This window comes from Oratosquilla oratoria, chromosome 32 (genome assembly GCF_046742065.1).
Source record: "Oratosquilla oratoria isolate Oo_2021 chromosome 32, ASM4674206v1, whole genome shotgun sequence".
Lineage (NCBI taxonomy): Eukaryota > Metazoa > Arthropoda > Malacostraca > Stomatopoda > Squillidae > Oratosquilla > Oratosquilla oratoria.
Window position 1 is genome coordinate 10,199,734 of NC_134808.1, and position 18,961 is coordinate 10,218,694.

Below are 18,961 nucleotides of genomic sequence, written 5' to 3' on the forward strand. Positions count from 1 at the left end.
AAAATTATTGGAGCCAATACAGATCCCTGCAGAGCTCCACTAAGCACCTCCTTCTAACCTGAATATTTTCCTCTGAGTACCCCTCTCACCTTTCTACCAATCAGGAAGTCCTCCATCCATTTTAGTAGGTTGCCTTGTATCCCTCCTATATGTTCCAGTTTTTTAAATAATTCTTTATGTGGTAACTTGTAGAAAGCTTTTTGTAAGTCCAAGAAAGCAAAATCAGCCCATCCATCCCTTTCTTGCACTATATCTATTAGTCTTGAGTAAAAACATATTAAGTTTGTGGTACTTGATCTTCCTTGTCTGAACCCAAATTGTCTTGGGTTTATTATATTATTTTCTTACAGGTGTTTTACCCATCTATTCTTGATAATTTTCTCACAAATTTTGACTATAGGGCTTGTTAGTGATTGAATGATTTATGGAGTTTTTGGCTTGAAGGCCAAGCGCCGGAGCCGGTAGGCCATTCAGCGCATATCTATCTTTTAGTTTAAAAAATAAAATAAAAATAAAATTCAAGTAAAACAATTAAAACAATGGACATTCACGAACACCCTTCAACAACACACACAAGCATTCACACACACAATTTTAAATTTCATATAATAAATTTATGTCTTTTAAAAACTTTAAAACGTTCTTCACACAAGCTTCCTTCCCTAAAATTTCTTTAAAAGATAAATCTGTTAAGAAATTTGCCCTGCGCTTATTAGAGAATGCAGGGCACTGAACTAAAATGTGTCTTATTGTCAAAACTACTTGGCAAGTGGGACATTGGGGGGCCAGCCTTTCTGCCCCACTTGCCATTAAAAATTTATGTGTAATGTAGGAATGGCCAATTCTCAGTCTTGTCAAGACAATGCTTGACCTTCTGTCCAAAGGAGGACACTTCCAAGGGTTCACTAAGGGATGAATTTCTTTTAATTTATAACTGCACTCCAGCCTTGTCCATTGCTCTTGCCACTTCTTCATTGTATAACAATGGATCACTTGTTTCAAGTCCGTATGTGGGACTTTTCGGTCTGCTATATGGGTGAGCCTAGTGGCGGCTTTGGCTGCAGCATCGGCCTTTTCATTTCCAGTGACACCCACATGGGACGGCACCCAGCAAAAGTTTACTTTTATCTTCTTTCTGTTGTTTATGAGAATCAGCCATTCCTGTATTTCTTGCACTAAAAAATGATGAGGCAACAAATTATTTACACAGGATAGAACGCTCATGGAATCCGTAAAAATAACAACGTTCCTACCACACGGAACAGAATTAAAAACAAATTTGACGGTGTTGCTGACTGCCAGCAGTTCAGCAGTAAAAACAGAGCTAAAATCAGGGAACTTTCTCTTTAAAACTGTGCTATCAGTTACAACAGCACAACCAACACCGTCTTGGGATTTTTATCCATCTGTATAAATAAAAATTGCATCAGCATGTACTGATAAATGTTCTAAAAATTCATTTTTTAGCTGTACAGCAGTTCTGTTTTTCTTCTTTTTAAGAGGACATATTTCAGAGGGCATCGGTTCCAAGGAGGGAATTTGGGAGGCGTGATCTCAGCAATTGTGTTAGGAACAAGTCCTACCTTCTCTGTCCCAACTTCACATCTCACTTCTAAAGGTTTCGGCAGAGTACTTTTCCTTGGAGCTCTGTCTACCGGCTGCTTTACAAATTTGAAGTTTGGATTCTGTTTGGATGTCAAGACACGAGATATATATCTAAGGCTTAATTCCTCCCTGCGAATATACAGGGGAGGAATTCCTGCGTCCACATACAAGCTATCCACTGGAGATGTTCTATAGGCTCCCGAACAGATCCGTAAAGCCATATTGTGGACTATATCAAGCTTCTTCAGTGAACTTTTACATGCCGATCCATAAATTTGACATCCGTAATCCATTTTGCTAAGGCACAATGTTTGGTAAAGCCTTATTAAAGTTACACGATCTGCTCCCCAGTTGAAACGAGACACTACTTTTAGTATATTAAGTCGCTGTTTGACAGTGTATACAACCTCATGTGATTTGTGAATGTCAACCTTTTATCCAATACCAGACCCAAGTATTTTACTTCATCTTCATACGGTAATATGACACCCTCTAAGAATAGTGTTGGTATTTCTTCCTTGCGTCTTAGTCTGGAAAACCTTATGGTTTTGGTTTTTTCAGCAGAGAATCTGAAGCCCCTGCAATTAGCCCATGTTGTTGCTAAGTTAATAACCTCTTGAATCTTTTGGCCCGTTTCTAATGTTGTCGATTTGCTGCACACAATAGCGAAGTCATCAGCATAAGCCAATCCATGAACTCCTGTGGGAACTTGTTCTAATAAACTATTAATGGCTATGCTGAAGAGTGTAGGACTCAGAACACTTCCTTGGGGAATCCCTTCCTCTTGAAGATATGCACAAGTGAAAGAAGAGCCCACTCGGACTTTTAGATAACGGTCAAATAAGAAGTCCTTTAAACAATTGAACATATTACCCCCGATACCCCACTCTGCAACTTACTTCAGAATGCCTCCCTGCCAGGTAGTATCGTAGGCATTTTTCAAGTAAAAAAACACACCAATGCTTGAGTTCTCAATTGCGAAGGCATTCTCAATCTCACGAGTGATAAGGGGTCCAGAGTGCACTTATTTCTTCTAAATCCAAACTGTCTGTTAGATAGCAGATTTTTAGATTCCAAAAACCAAACTAAACGCGTATTAACCATTCTTTCATAGATCTTACAAATGCAGCTTGTGAGAGCAATAGGTCTGTAACTTTGTGGGTCATGAGGGTCTTTTCTTGCCTTTAAGATTCCTATGATGATTGAAGTCTTCCAAGATTTAGGAGAAGATCCACAAGACCAAAATTTGTTCAGCACATTTAAAAGGAATTTCTTCGACGATATGGATAAGTGACCAACCATGAAATAAAGAATGTCATCCTCTCCAGGAGAGGCTGGGGAGGATAGAGATAAAGCATGATCCATTTCATCCAAGGTGAAGAGAAGATTATATGCCTCCGAGTTCGTATTGGTAGGAGGAATAATCGTGGTCTTGGCTCTAATTCTTCTGAAATCATGTGAATAATGTAGTGGGCTTGAAATATCAGCATAATGTCTTCCAAAAGCCTCTGCTACTTCTCTTGTATCCGATATAAAACAGTCATTTATCTTAAGAATGGGTAAGGGAGATGGAGTAAACTTTCCTTGTAATTTTCGAATCCTATTCCATACTAAGGTAGGGGAAGAGTCATATTTCAATTCGCTAATATATTTAATGAAGGATTCCCTCCTTGCATTCTTGAAGATTTTCTTCTGCTTTGCTCGAGCTCTTCTGTATGTTATCTTATTGACTAAACAAGGGTATCTCCGATATCTCTTATAGCAAGTTCTTGTAATCTTTCTGCTTATAGCACATTCATCGCTCCACCAGGGGACTACTGGGCGTTGAGGTTTACCAGCTGTCCTAGGAATGGAAGAGAAAGCACCAGAAAGTATCATGTCTACCAGGTAGTCATATGCATCACAGTTACTACCAAAATCACTAGTCTTATAATTAATCTCTGTGGATCTCCTAAATAATTCCCAATTAGCCTCTCCTGTCTTCCATTTAGGTAAGCAACAGGAGGGAGTGTTCTTTAAATATTTGATATGGATAGGCCAGTGGTCGCTACCATGTAATTTTTCATCTATTGACCAACTGTAGTCTAATCTTAAGGATAATGAACAAATAGTTAGTTCTATAGCAGAACTTGAGTTCTGAAAGACATCAAACCTAGTTTTGGAACAGTCATTCATCAAAATGACATCGTTACTATCAATAAATTCTTCAATTATATTGCCCCAGGGGTCACACCTTGATTCACCCCATAGAGGATGCTTGGCGTTAAAGTCACCCATTAGAATAAAAGGCTCAGGGAGCTGGTCAACCAAAGATTGTAGGTCATTTAACTCAAACTGACGGGGGTGCTTATATATGTCTACGAGTCGATCTTCCAGTTCAGGTTCCAAATATAAAGAACAAAAAGTGATCCATTTAGAGGTAAAGATTTGTACTGCACAAGCCTGCAACACCGAATGTAGCTGGACACTTCTGTGGTTTACACATTTCTTAACAATGATACCAGTACCTCCATGGGCACGGCCCCCAATCATAAGAGAAGATCTGTAAAATCTATAATTGAGTCCAACATTAGGGGATAAATTGCCAAGCATAGTTTCTTGCAGACAAAAAACAGACACATCATGTTCTTTAAAGAGAATCCCAACCTGCTCTCGATGAGAATTAAAACCTTGAATATTCCATTGAATTATGGACATTATACTGTTTTCTTTTTCTTTTTGGGGTCTACTGGTCTGGTAAGAGAAGTCTAGGAGAGAGAGGGTTTACAAGGTGGGTTCTTTTCTAATTTCTTTGCTTTTGCGGGTGGCATCCTCCTCTCTGACGATGGTCCGACCGACGATGTAGAGTCCGGGTTATTAGTTTCTTTCTTAGATTGTTTATCGCGATTTGGGGAAGAGGATAGAGATGAGGGTGGACTGTGGAGTCTTTTACTGTGCACAGCTTCAGACTCCATAGCTTTGCTTCTGTGTGCCTCGACTGAGTGAGGCACAACAGTCCGTGATCCCTTTATTGGGGAGCCCCTCGAGTTTGGAAGTTTGACTGATTGAGAGGAGGCTTTATTAGAGGAACCCTGTGGGGTCCCAGCAATGAGAACTTTAGGTGCCCCTCTAGATGGGGCAGGAGGCATTCCCTCAACTGGGGATGGGAGAACCTCCGCAGAGTAGGGTTGACGAGTACTACAATTTCCAACTTGTAGGGGAGACCGATTTGGTCTAGTAGTGGCTCTTTCTCGCTGAGGCTTGGGTTCAGCATTTCCTTGATCCTCATTGCTTCTGTGCACCTCTACCGAGTGAGGCACACTAGTCAGCAATCCCTCTACTGGGGAATCCTCCAAGTCTGGAAGAGAGATTGCCTGAGAGGGGGCTTCAATTCATTACAAGAAGCCTGTGAGGTTTCTACAATAGAAACCTTAGGTGCCCCTCCAGATGGGGCAGGGGACACCCCTTCAACAAGGGGTGAGGAAACCTCTGCACAGGAGGCTTCAGAAGTACTAGAAATTCCTACTTGAGAAGAAGAAAGACCATTAGGTTTTATAGTTACACTTTTACACTGAGGCTTGGGTTCAGTGTTAACAGAACCATTCATATTGGCATTTTTATTTCTATTGCCTTCTACTGTTGGCTGATCCACTTTACTATTTGTTTTAACAACATCACTGTATCTTTTGGAATTACTTAATAGTCTTTTAGCATATCCTACGCTTATATGTTCTGCATGAGCTTTTAGTAGCATTTCCTGTTCCTTCTTATAAATTACACAGTTCTTATCTCTGGCATCATGCTCTTCTTTACAATTTATACAAACTGTTGGGCAGGAATAATCCCCATGTTCAGGCTGAGCACATATCAAACACATTTTGTCCCTTGCACATCTGCGGGAGGATGGCCAAAACCATAGCAGTTAAAGCACTGAAGGGGACGGGGCTTAAACTGCTTCACATAAACAATTTCTTTTTCTATCTCTACATAATGAGGTAGATCTTCACCACAAAATCTTAGGATAATCATAGAAGAACGAGGGATTTTAGCAACCTTCCAAACATTAGTTGGGCACATTTCTAAAATCTCTTCTTCATCAAAGTCATACAGATCTCTATTAAAAATTACCCCTTTGGCATAACTAAAGGTGTAGTGGGGTTTAACTTCCTTAATGTCCGATTTCTGTTTCAAGTTGAGCACCATGGCAGCTTGTTCATAAGATTTTACATGAATTAGGAAGGAATTTCTTCCAAATCGTGATACCTGCGAGTTATTCAAATTACCACAGCCAAGGTGACTCTTCAAGAATCTTCTAAACTCGAACAAGTTAGCACGTTCTTTTGCAAGAGTGATAATGAGCCACTTAGCTGGGTTGGGAGGTCTCTGCACACTTTCCTTCCTTTCCTCTACCAGGATTTCTGGATATAAAGATATCCAAGTTAGGTGGCACTCTACCAATAAGTTGGGCTGAAGATTCATTCTCATTACAATTATTATAATCCAAGCAGGCAGCAGCTGCATCCTGATTAGAAAGAAATGAGATCCACACTAGCCAAGCTTTAAAGTTGTCAGTTAGTTTAACTCTGATCTCTTTAATTTGTCCAAATTTACGGAACTTTTCATATAAGTCTATATAACTCTTATCAAGAGAGACATATTGTAAATGCAAGATTCTACGACTATTAGGGGCAGCATTTGATTGATTGATTTTACCGAAGTCCTTTTTCAAGCCGGAGTCGTCAACTGGGGTTTTCATACAAGTCTATATAACTCTTATCAAGAGAGACATATTGTAAATGCAAGATTCTATGACTATTAGGGGCAGCATTTGATTGATTGATTTTACCGAAGTCCTTTTTCAAGCCGGAGTCGTCAACTGGGGTTTTTATTTTTGTTGAGTCAATATTGTCAACATTAGGATTGGCAATATTAGGAGAGGGATCGGGGGGTTTAGGAGGAGGATCAGGTAGTGGTGGAGGTTTAGAACATTCTGTTTCAACAGCCGCCATCATCGTGTATATTTATGAGGCCACACCATATATTAAGAAAGAAAAATCAGTGCATAGAAGGAAGATACTGCAGTTGCCCGTTGCCACACACAATAAAAGAAAAGTCTCTGCAGAGTCGGGAGGCTCCAGAAAAGACTATTTACACATGCAGGGCCTCGGAGGTGAGTTTGAGACTTTGTCAACCCGGAGTTTGTCCTCTTTTGTTTTGTCCCATTTAGGATGGGTCCAGCGTAGTTACTCTGCATGTGTACTGGATAGGGAGAAAGGAAGTCAGCAGCCTAGTACCTACCTCACAAACATGCATTCCCCAGTCGGTGGGCTTTCAGCCCTCGCAGGGAGTAGTGACCTCGCGGTATACATCCCCACTTGACTGGGTTCAGACATGTAGCTTGGAAGGCACCAAGATACCAGAACCTTCCTTAACAAGTATTAGAGAAAGATGGTGAAAAAGGAGAGTAGGGTAGCAAATATGAAGGATAGGGATAGGGGAATTCACAAAGGAAAAGGGTGAGGGACCCCCTATCTATTCACTACCCCAACAACCTCATCCTAAAACAACTGTCATAGGATGAGGGCGAAAATCCTATGAATATTCCAGTCCATAATCAGTGCCAAGCTAGGGTCGTCAGCAAAAAAGAGTTTTGGCTCAGTTTTCGTCTGGTAGCTCGGGGCTTTCCTCTCCAGTATGGTTGCACCTGGCTGGCACAGCTCAGCCCGTCCTTACTACACGGAAGCCCCCCCCCCCCACTACATCAAAGTACTGGGCCTCGGGGGGGGGGGGTTAGTGAGACTGGTCTATAGTTAGTTGGTTCTTCCTTGTTTCCTCCTTTATATATTGATGAAAAAATTATCAAAACTCTGATTGTCCGAGGCTGGAATATGCATCAGTTGTATGGTCCCCCACACAGATTGAAAGATATAAACAAGATTGAGAGAATACAAAGGGCAGCAATGAAACTGGTACCCAGCCTGGTAGATAAACTGTATGAGGAAAGACTAAAAATACGGTCTGCCAACTTTGAAGGGATGAAGAGAAAGAGGTGATATGCAGGTCACTAATGGGGATAGATTGCAGTGACAGAAGAGATCATGGGAGCAAATTAAGAAAGACCACATGTCTAAAGGATGTGAAGAAATACAGTTTTCCGTGTACAGAGACGCATACATGGAATAGCTTAGAAGGCGATGTAGCCCAAGCTCAAAAGCTACATATTTCAAATATAAATATGATAACTGGAAATAAAGGATATAAGATTAAATATATGAAAATGAGGTTAAGTATGATAATAAATTAGAGAATAGGAGAAGGGACCCAATGAACACTGCTGCTTTCCTGATTACCACAATCAGGTAAATACACATACATGAATAAAAATCAAATGCTGATTAAAGACTAAAGCCTATGGTCTCACCTGTCAGATTCTGTATCACTTGTATCTTCAATTTTTTGACATATTGACTTTGTCATGCTTGGAGAAATCTCCACTGGCAAAAATGTTGGAGGCTCACTGTTGGCATTGAAAAATGTCTGTTCTTCATCTTCAGACAAAGATGTGGTTGAGGAGGAACATGATAAAGACATTCCATGATGATCGGAGTCATACACACAACTGTAATAAAATGCCATAAAAATATTATACTAAACAACATGTTGTAAACTTCAGTACTATTTAAGGAGATGGAGCATCACTGTTCTTGGTCTTGCCAAAAGTTCAGCATCACAATAAAAGTGTTCTATGTTGTGGCACTTAATGCATCTTGGTAATGAAATGAATAATAGAAAGGCAATGCCAGTTGTGTTATACACTGTCTATGGAAGAGGATGAGAATGGACATACAGACTTTCAGAAGACCATTTTGTACATGTTGATCTAAGGACACCTAATCTCTTTTGATTTATCATGGTTTAAGGTATGGTGATTTAGAAATAATTGTTCAATACTGTAATGATTCATGAATAAGATATTTTCAATCAATTCTATTTCATTCATAAATCAATGTTCTTCATTTCTACAACATTACTAATGAGTAAAGTATGGTGACTAGGTATGGGATTTATCATTACAACCTTTCATTCCTTCCTGCTCAAACCATATATACACTGCATCACATTTCTTCAGAAATGCAGTCAATTCATCCCAAGTGCACCTCCCTAATAGAACAAATAATTGCCTATGACTGTATACTATTCCCCAACTCTAGTGCAATATAATGATCATGAGTTCTTATGTCTTTATCTCCAACCACCTACTTTCTTAGTCTACCCTTTATTCATTCCTGCCACCACAAATTAATGGATTCTTTCAGGACATTTCTTGACATTTACAACCTGGGAGTGAACAAAGATGTGTCAAAGATTAGATAAAGACTCTAATCTTTGACACATCTTTGTTCACTCTCAGGTTGTAAATGTCAAGAAAGATTTCCTATTTCCTCAATATCTCTGTGGTATTCATGAATTCCTCCCAGTCTACTTCTTCAAAGAATTTCTTCAATCCTAAGTGTACCTTCCCAAAATAGAGTATCCCTTGCCTGCATGATACATTCCTTGGATTTATTTCCTCAAGACTATTGCCAACCACATAATTTCACTACCATGAACTGACAACTGGACGGATGGCAATAGCAGTGAACTCATCATCCTGATCCATTAGTCCATCTGCTTTGTGGACACACCACCAAAACCCCTCCTCCCTACCACAGACAACACCACTGAAACCCAATCAATCCGAACATGTACCAAATCCACAATTACAATAGTTACCATGTAATCTTGCTGCAATCATCCCCCACAGTTTCAAACAACTTTAGGCCTAATCTTAACCAATTTACCACCATCCCCAACTTTATCCAAGGTGGTGACTTAAACACCATATTGTTGGCTGGTATGTTGACAACCCTGATACAGTGAGAGATTTTGATCTGCAAACACAGCTTGACTCATTGAACATCATGAACAATACCCATAATCACACATATCCTCCATCAAGCCCTCTACATCATCTCCCCTCCTGACCCTTCTGTTCCCCCTGCCTAACTCCAACAACTTCATGGAAAGTGGTCAGAACCTTCAGATCCAACCACCTTCCAATCATCATCACCACCACCAAAACATGATACACCCTTGTTGGCCACAGACACACATACACCAATTACATGATAGCAAAAATGGGAAGCTTTCTATAAAGAAACAGAACAATAATTTGAGACACTAAACAGTACTGAGGAATTAGAAAAAGAAAAGACAATAAGAGATGAAGCAAAGGAAAAAAATGCGAAAAGAACGGAGACAGAAAGCAAGGAATTCCATTGGAGAGTAATCGATATGAGATTGAGGAAATGGTACATCAGAGTGGGCAAACCAAAGACATACATACATATACCAAGGCTTTTTCCCCCTTACAAGGGAGGTAGCCAAAAAGGAAAAGGCATTAAATCACTCCCACCCATTCCATCCCTGAATACACTCCACACCCCTCCACCCTCCCTTTTATCTTAGCGAACCAAAGACAGGAAAAAAGGAGAAGAAAATTTAAAGTGGCCTATACCAACATCAACAAATTAATTTCAGGACTGAACGAACTTAATGATTACCTGCTAGAAGAAAAGCCAGACAAAATGGGAATTGTGGAGACTAAACTAAAGGGCGTAATACCACCCATCAATGTTGGAAATGGACTATATAATTACTGGATTAAAAACAGAGACAAGAAACAGGGAGGAATCATGTTCTTGGTCAAGAAAAACTTGAATGTGACAAAAATAGTGGAGGGCAAAGGTAATGTAGAACTGATCATGATAAAAGTCGAACACAAGAACATGAAAAGTAGAAAATTTGTGGTAACTTATGTGCCCCAAAAATGAACGCTTGGAAAGAGAACGAGCATACGAAAAGGTTAGAAGATACAAGGCAATGATTGCATGAGATACTAATGGGTGGGGGTTATCTGGTAATTATGGGGGACTTCAATTGCAAAGAAATTTGTTGGAAAAATATGACAGTGCGAGGAGGAGACGACTTGTGGGGTAATGTACTATTAGATATGACCATGGAATACACAATGACTCAGTGAAAATACCAGATACAGAAACAACGAAGAGCCGTCGAAACTAGATTTAATTTTTACAGCAGAACCTGAAATTGTGGATAAAATCCAATACAAGACACTAATTGGAAAGTGACCATATACTCAGTGAAAGTGAACTAAAGGAAGAAATATACATGGAGAGAAATGAAAAGCATAGGAAAGGAAGATTGATGTACAACAAAACGGACTTTGCAAAACTAAAGAAATTCTTCCAGAATGCAAACTGGGAAAAATTTTACATGGAAGAGACAAAAATGGAAGAGAAATGGAATATCTTGATGGATAATTACAATGAAGGGGTAAATAAGCACGTACCAAGACAGAAGCGAGAGAGAGTGTACATTAAATGCTGGTTCAACAAAAGATGCAGTGAGGCAAAAGACAGAAGGGACAGAGCTTGGAAAAGGTGGAGAAAAGATAAAAAACCTGGAAAATGGCAAGTCTATATAAACTATAGAAATGAGTATGTTAAAGTGAGAAGAGAGGAAAAAAGGAACCATGAAAAGGATATTATAGATAAATGCAAAGAGCAACCCAAACTATTCTATCGATATGTGAATGGTAAACTTAAAAACAAGCAAGAAATGGTGAAACTATGCCAATGTAATGTACTACTAGATATGACCATGGAATACACAATGACTCAGTGAAAACACCAGTTACAGAAACAACGAAGAGCCGTCAAAACTAGATTTAATTTTTACAGCAGAACCTGAAATTGTGGATAAAATCCAATTCAAGACACTAATTGGAAAGTGACCATATACTCAGTGAAAGTGAACTAAAGGAAGAAATATACATGGAGAGAAATGAAAAGCATAGGAAAGGAAGATTGATGTACGAAAAAATGGACGTTGCAAAACTAAAGAAATTCTTCCAGAATGCAAACTGGGAAAAATTTTACATGGAAGAGACAAAAATGGAAGAGAAATGGAATATCTTGATGGATAATTACAATGAAGGGGTAAATAAACATGTACCAAGACAGAAGCAAGAGTGTACCTTAAATGCTGGTTCAACTAAAGATGCAGTGAGGCAAAAGACAGAAGGGACAGAGCTTAGAAAAGGTGGAGAAAAGATAAAAAACCTGAAAAATGGCAAGTCTATATAAACTATAGAAATGAGTATGTTAAAGTGAGAAGAGAGGAAAAAAGGAACCATGAAAAGGATATTATAGATAAATGCAAAGAGCAACCCAAACTATTCTATTGATATGTGAATGATAAACTTAAAAACAAGCAAGAAATGATGAAACTATGCCAATGAAATATATAATACACAGATTTAAAAGTGGCTGAAATAATGAAAAATCACTTTAATTCTGTCCTCACTAGAGAGAAAACACAATATTGGAATGAAGGTAATGAAAGGCGATCTCCCCACATGAGCGACATAACAATAGCACAAAAAGAAATATTAGAATACCTATCAAACCTTGACATCAGGAAATCACATGGCCCGGATGGAATTGCAAATTGGATTCTAAAAGAATGCAAAGAAGAACTAACGGACAAAATACATAACATAATAACTGGAAAAATGCTAACATTGTACCAATATATAAAGGAGGAAACAAGGAAGAACCAACTAACTATAGGCCAGTCTCACTAACAAGAACTATAGCCAAAATTTGTGAGAAAATCATCAAGAATAGATGGGTAAAACACCTGGAAGACAACAATATAATAAACCCAAGACAATTTGGGTTCAGACAAGGAAGATCATGTACCACAAACTTAATATGTTTCTACTCAAGATTAATAGACATAGTGCAAGAAAGGAATGGATGGGCTGACTGTGCCTTCCTGGACTTACAAAAAGCTTTTGACAAAGTACCACACAAAAAAATTTAAAAAACTGGAACATACAGGAGGGATATAAGGGAACCTACTAAAATGGATGGAGGACTTCTGGATTGATAGAAAGATGAGAGTTGTGCTCAGAGAAAAATATTCAGACTGGAAAGAGGTGATCAATGGAGTACCGCAAGGATCTGTAGCTCCAATAATGTTTGCTATTTATGTGAATGACATGGATGAGGATGTGAAATGTTACATGAGCTTCTTTGCTGACAATACCAAACTGTTAACGAAAGTAAAAACTGAAGAGGATTGCGAATCACTGTAGGAAGACCTGAATAAAGTATGGAACTGGAGGCAGAAATGGGAGGTGGACTTCAATATTAAGAAGTGTATCATAATGGAGTTTGGATAAAGCAAAAACAGAATATCAGGACAATATAAAATTGGAACCAAGGAGGTAAAGAAGGAGAGATCCGAAAAAGATTTGGGTGTAATTATCTCAAACAACTTGTCCTATGACAAACAGATAAACAAAATTGTTGGAGAATCCTACAACTTGCTAAGATCAATAAAAGTGGCATTTACATATTTGGACGAAGAAATTATTAAAAAAAATATTGGTTACACTGATGAGGCCTAGACTAGAATATGCGGCGACAATGTGGTCACCCAGTACCAAAAAGAATATAAAGAAAATAGAAAGAATCCAGAGAGCAGCAACAAAAGTGGCACCTGCACTTACAAACTTGTCATATAAGGAGAGATTGGCCAAACTAGATTTACTGGCTCTGAGGCAAAGAAGAGAGAGAGGTGACCTGCCATCTACAGAATCATGAAGGCACAGAAATACTTGATAGAGAAGACTTGTTTAAACTGGGACAGGAGAAGCACAAGAGGACATGGAAAGAAAATAAAAAAACATAACTACAGAAGAGATCTGAAGAAAAACAGTTTTCCATATAGAGTGGTAGACACTTTGAACAAACTGGACAAGGAAATAGTGTGTACAAAACCATTCATGAATTTAAAAGCAAACTGGACACTGTGAGATACAAAGGTAGGACACCAGGAGCAAAATATAACTAGGTAAATACACATAGATGTTGCTGTGCACACTTTCACTACAATCACACAAAATAGACAAGAAATACATCCCTAGAGACAATAGAAAATCAAACACAAACTTCACAACAAAAATCCAAGGCCTCCTCAGGCGTGATACACTTAAAACACAATATCCCCACACCTATCCCACAGAACATGTACTGTATCTATATACTGGCTTTTTCCCCCTTACATGGGAGGTAGCCAAGTCAAAAGGGAAGTACTCACTCACTCCTATTTCACTCCCATCTTTTCTTCCCTCTCATCTTAGTTCCTCATCCCTGTATTATGCCCACTGCCCTGGGTCAGAAGCAATGAAGCAAGACACAGCACATCCACAGCTAGGCCGGTTCATTTAATCAGTGACCCCCCCCCCCTATCTGTCCCCTCATGCAGAAAAAGACAAGACAGGGAGAAATCTTTCAAGCTGCATCAAAATTTCATTCATACATGACCACTCCCTAACCCCTCATCGCCCATCACCTCCCTTCCTTGCATCACAGTATCATCTATACACACCCATTCTCCATTCACCCCTATCTCCTGCCTTTTCCCTTTGTCAATAGAAATTCCCCTCTTGTTCAATGTCCCTTTCATCCCATCCATCCATCTCATCCTTAGTTGTCCCCTCAAGTTCACTCCATCCACCTCTGCCTTCCGCACATCTTTTACTAATCTTTCTTTACTAAATCTTTCCATGTGTTCAAACCATCCCAATACTCTTTCATCAGCCCTATCTCCCATCTCTTTTTCCACCCCAGTTTTTCTCCTCACATCCTTGTTTCTCATTCTATCCAACCTTGTAACCCCTACCCTACTTCTGAGACATAAAAAACTAATAAAGAAGATTGAGTCAATAAGTGGCACCAGAGGAAAATTATTGGAATGGATGAAAGATTTCCTGATTGGGAGGAAAATGATAGTAGTAATTAGAGATAAATTCTCAAATTGGGTTGGTTGGTTGGTTGGTTTATGAGTTTTAGGCTCAAAAGCCAAGCACTGGAGCATCAAGGGCTATTCAGCGCTATGAAAGCTAAAAGGTGGATGAAAGCTAAAAGTTCAGTGATCTCATTTAAAAGATAATAATAATAAAATTGAAAATTACAGTGAGTTATAATAGGTGATAAAACTTGATAAGCTTTAAAAATCTGACCACACGGGCTACTTCACAGTTATCATCAAGCAAGTCCGTCATGGACTTGCCTGTGATTGAACATGCTCGTCGTTTACGTTGAAAACATATGCACTCTGTTAAAAAGTGCTGTACAGTAATGTGAGCCTGACATGTACGGCAGAATGGTACCTGCCGCTCGTCGCCACCTGTCATTAAAAACTGTGTGTCAGATGTCTATGTCCGATTTGCAATCTGGTCAAGATGATGCTGTTCCTTCTATTTGGGCAATTGGATGATTCCCATTTCTTTATGAAGGGACGGATATTTTTTAGCTTAAAGTTGTCAGTTAAGGTGTTCCATCTATGCTGCCACTTATTTTGTAAATGAGTGTGTATAATCTCCTTAAGGTCGCCATGGGGTATATGGATGGCAGTAGTCAGCTGTAGATCAGCTACTGCCGACTTTGAAGCTTTATCTGCCGTTTCATTCCCCATGATGCTGGTGTGACCAGGTACCCAACAAAAGTTCACCTTGGTACGTTTTCGTGAGTGCAGGAGGACCAGCCAATCTTGCACTTCTTGCACCAGTGGGTGAGTGGGCAAAAGTTGCCGAATAAAAGCTAAAACACTGTTGGAGTCTGTATAAATAATGAAACTTTACTCGTTTGAGCAACTGTAGTAGATCTCTTTCACTGCCAGGAGTATTGCATAAGCTTCTGCAGTGAAATTTGAGCAAAGAGAGGGTAATTTACGTTTAATCATTTTTCCGTTAAAAACTGCAGCAGAGCTTACACCTTGCTTAGACTTAGAGCCATCGGTACAGACAGAGATAGAGGTGTTGTGTTTAGAGGAGTGTTCTAAGAATTGTGCCTTGACAGGGTGAGGGTTGTGTTGTTGTTTACCATCAGTACAAATGCAAATCTCCACAGGGGGTTTACACCAAGGAGGATACTTTGTTGGGCCTAATTTGGCTATAGTAGAGTCATAGAGACCGATCTCTCTAGATTCCTTCTCCAATCGAACCTCCAGTGGCTTAGGGATACGGGGCCTATTTGGAGAGACGTCGTAAGGGTTCATAACAAATTTAAAGTTGGGGTTATCCTTTGATGTCAAACATTTGGCCAAATAATGTAGTCCCAGCTCCTCTCTGCATAAGGAAAGAGGTGGTACACCTCAGTCCACATATAGGCTGTCCACAGGGGAGGTACGATAGGCATCCGTGCAGATTCTCAGACCCAGATTGTGGACAACATCTAATTTTTCAAGGGTGGTTTTAGCAGCAGAGTCATATATCTGGCAAGCATAATCAATTTTGCTGAGGCAGAGAGTTTTATAGAGCCTTAATAAAATAGTATGATCAGTTCCCCAATCATAATGTGAGACAACTTTCAGAATGTTGGTGGACTGTCATACTCTAACACATAAGTCGTTAACATGGGAAACGAATGTGAGGCCCTTTTCAAAAATTACACCAAGGAACTTCACCTCACTCTCATATGGGAGGATAACTCCCTTCAAAAACAGAGTTGGTATCTCTTCTCGTTTCCTACACCTTGTACATCTGATGGCCTTAGTTTTTTGAGGTGAGAACTTGAAACCTCTCCTGTCAGCCCATTTAGTGATTGCCTTAATCGTAGCTTGTATTTTTCTACCAGCTTCAAGGGCTGTTGGGGCACTACAGTAAATAGCATGGTCATCAACAAATAGGGTACCCTGAACTGTCGGTGGTATTTGGTCCATGAGGCTATTAACCCATTCAACTCCGATGACAAGATGTCTTGTCATTTGGTCAAATAAAACAAAAAATCATAATAAAACAACAAAATGTTTGATGATCAAACAGCACCAGAAAAATATGACGTCATCAGTCCTCCTCCTCGAGGAGGAGGACTGATGACATCATATTTTTCTGGTGCTGTTTGATCATCAAACATTTTGTTGTTTTATTATGATTTTTTGTTTTATTTGACCAAATGACAAGACATCTTGTCATCGGAGTTGAATGGGTTAATGGCCACTGCAAATAGCGTAACACTTAACACGCTACCCTGGGGGACCCCCTCTTCCTCCAGATAAGATGATGAAAATACAGATCCAACTCGGACTTTTAGTCGTCGGTTTGATAGGAAATTCTGTACAACTGCAAACATGTGGCCTCCAATGCCCCATGATGCTAGCTGTTTCAAGATGCCACCCTGCCAGGTTGTGTCATAGGCCTTCTCTAAATCAAAGAACACACCAATGGTTTGATCTCTTCTAGCTAAGGCATTTTGGATTTCTCTTGAGAGTATTAGCATAGGGTCAAGTGTGCTGCGATTCTTCCGGAATCCAAACTGCCTGTTTGACAGTAACTCTCTGGATTCTAGATACCAGACAAGTCTGTTATTAACCATTCTCTCAAAGAGTTTACAAAGACAGCTAGTGAGGGCAATAGGTCTATAGCTTCCTGGAAGTTCTGGGTTTTTCCCTGGTTTATGACAGGGGATTAGTATCGACAGATCCCAGGTATCAGGTGAAGAGTGTGTGGTCCATAGACTGTTATATACTGTAAGCAGGAACAGCTGTGAACACTGGGGAAGGTTGGCAATCATCTCATATCTGATGTCATCATCGCCAGGGGAAGTGAGGGCTGAGCTTGATAAAGCATGTTTCATTTCATCGAAAGTGAAAGGTAGATTAAAGGACTCTGTATTGTTTGAAGGCGGAGGGAGAACTGTTGCCGAGTCACAATGTATTTGAAATTCAGGAGCATAATTAGCTGCACTTGAAACACTAGCGAAGTGGGTACCCAAGATGTCAGCAACCCTCTTCGGGTCACAAACTTGAGTACCGTTAGATTCTAAAACGGGCAAGGCAGTCGGTACAAATTTACCTTGTAATTTACGGATTTTATTCCAAATCTGACTCGTAGGGGTAGCGATGGTTAATTCCGAAACATATTTCTTCCAGGATTCAAGCCTGACTTCTTTAAATATTTTCTTCTGTCTCACACGGGCAAGTCGGTTTGCCTCACACGGTGACCTGAGCAATCTACGAAGGCATGTCCTGGTTATTTTCCTAGCAACCTTACTGTTTATTCCACCAAGGGACTACAGGACGCCTGGGTAGGCCAGCAGTTTTGGGGATGGTTTGTTGTGCAGAATCTATGATGGTCTGTGAAAGGTGGGCATAAGCAGCAACAGGGGATAAAAAATTGGTGTGCGATTCATTGATAGCTGATGATTTAGTGAACTCTTTCCAATCAGCCTCCTTGATCTTCCATTTTGGTAGGCAGGGTGATGGGATACTTTTAACATATTGATGTAGTATTGGCCAGTGGTCACTGCCATGCAGATCTCTATCAACAGCCCAATTGTACTCCAACCGGAGGGATGCTGTGCCTATAGTTAAGTCGATGGCTGAGGTGTTATGAAAAATATCATATCGAGTGGGAGAACCATCGTTCAGCAGCACTAAATCATTATTGGTATCAAGTAGCTGCTCAATGATGTAACCCCATCTATCACAGTGTACGCCCCATAGGTGGAGGGAGCTGGTTCACTAAGTCTTGGATATCCGAGACATCCAGCTGTCTATTTTGCCTAAAGCCATCGAAAAGGTGGTCTTCAAGTTTAGGGTCTAAATAAAGGTTGATTGATTGATTTATGGAATTTTTGGCTCGAAGGCCAAGCGCCGGAGCCGGTAGGCCATTCAGTGCATATTTATCTTTTAGATAAAAATTCAAGTAAAACAGTTAAAACAATAAACATTCATGAACACACATCAACAACATACACTCCCAAGCATTCATATACACAATTTTAAATTTCATAAAATAAATTTATGTCTTTTAAAAACTTTAAAACATTCTTCACATGAGCTTCCTCCCCTAAAATTTCTAAGATAAATCTGTTAAAGATTTTGCCCTGCGCTTATTAGAGAATGCAGGGCACTGAATTAAAATGTGTTTTATTGTCAAAACTACTTGGCAAGTGGGACATTGGGGGGCCAGCCTTTCTGCTCCACTTGCCATTAAAAATTTATGAGTAATGTAGGAATGGCCAATTCTCAGTCTTGTCAAGACAATGCTTGACCTTCTGTCCAAAGGAGGGCACTTCCAAGGGTTCACTAAGGGGTGAATCTCTTTTAATTTATAACTACATGAATTAGGAAGGAATTTCTTCCAAATCGTGATACCTGCGAGTTATTCAAATTACCACAGCCAAGGTGACTCTTCAAGAATCTTCTAAACTCGAACAAGTTAGCACGTTCTTTTGCAAGA

The 18,961-nt window shown here is 39.7% G+C and overlaps 1 protein-coding gene across 4 annotated transcripts in view; it reads right to left on the reverse strand.

Annotated features, from left to right (window-relative positions):
- LOC143041767 (E3 ubiquitin-protein ligase AMFR-like) overlaps positions 1–18,961 on the reverse strand; it is a 339,879-nt gene that overhangs the window by 70,698 nt on the left and 250,220 nt on the right. For all 4 annotated transcript variants that reach the window (XM_076213801.1, XM_076213800.1, XM_076213798.1 and 1 more), the window contains one exon: positions 8,006–8,203. In XM_076213801.1, coding sequence (XP_076069916.1) covers positions 8,006–8,203 — 198 coding nt within the window. The remainder of the gene's footprint in view (positions 1–8,005; positions 8,204–18,961) is intronic.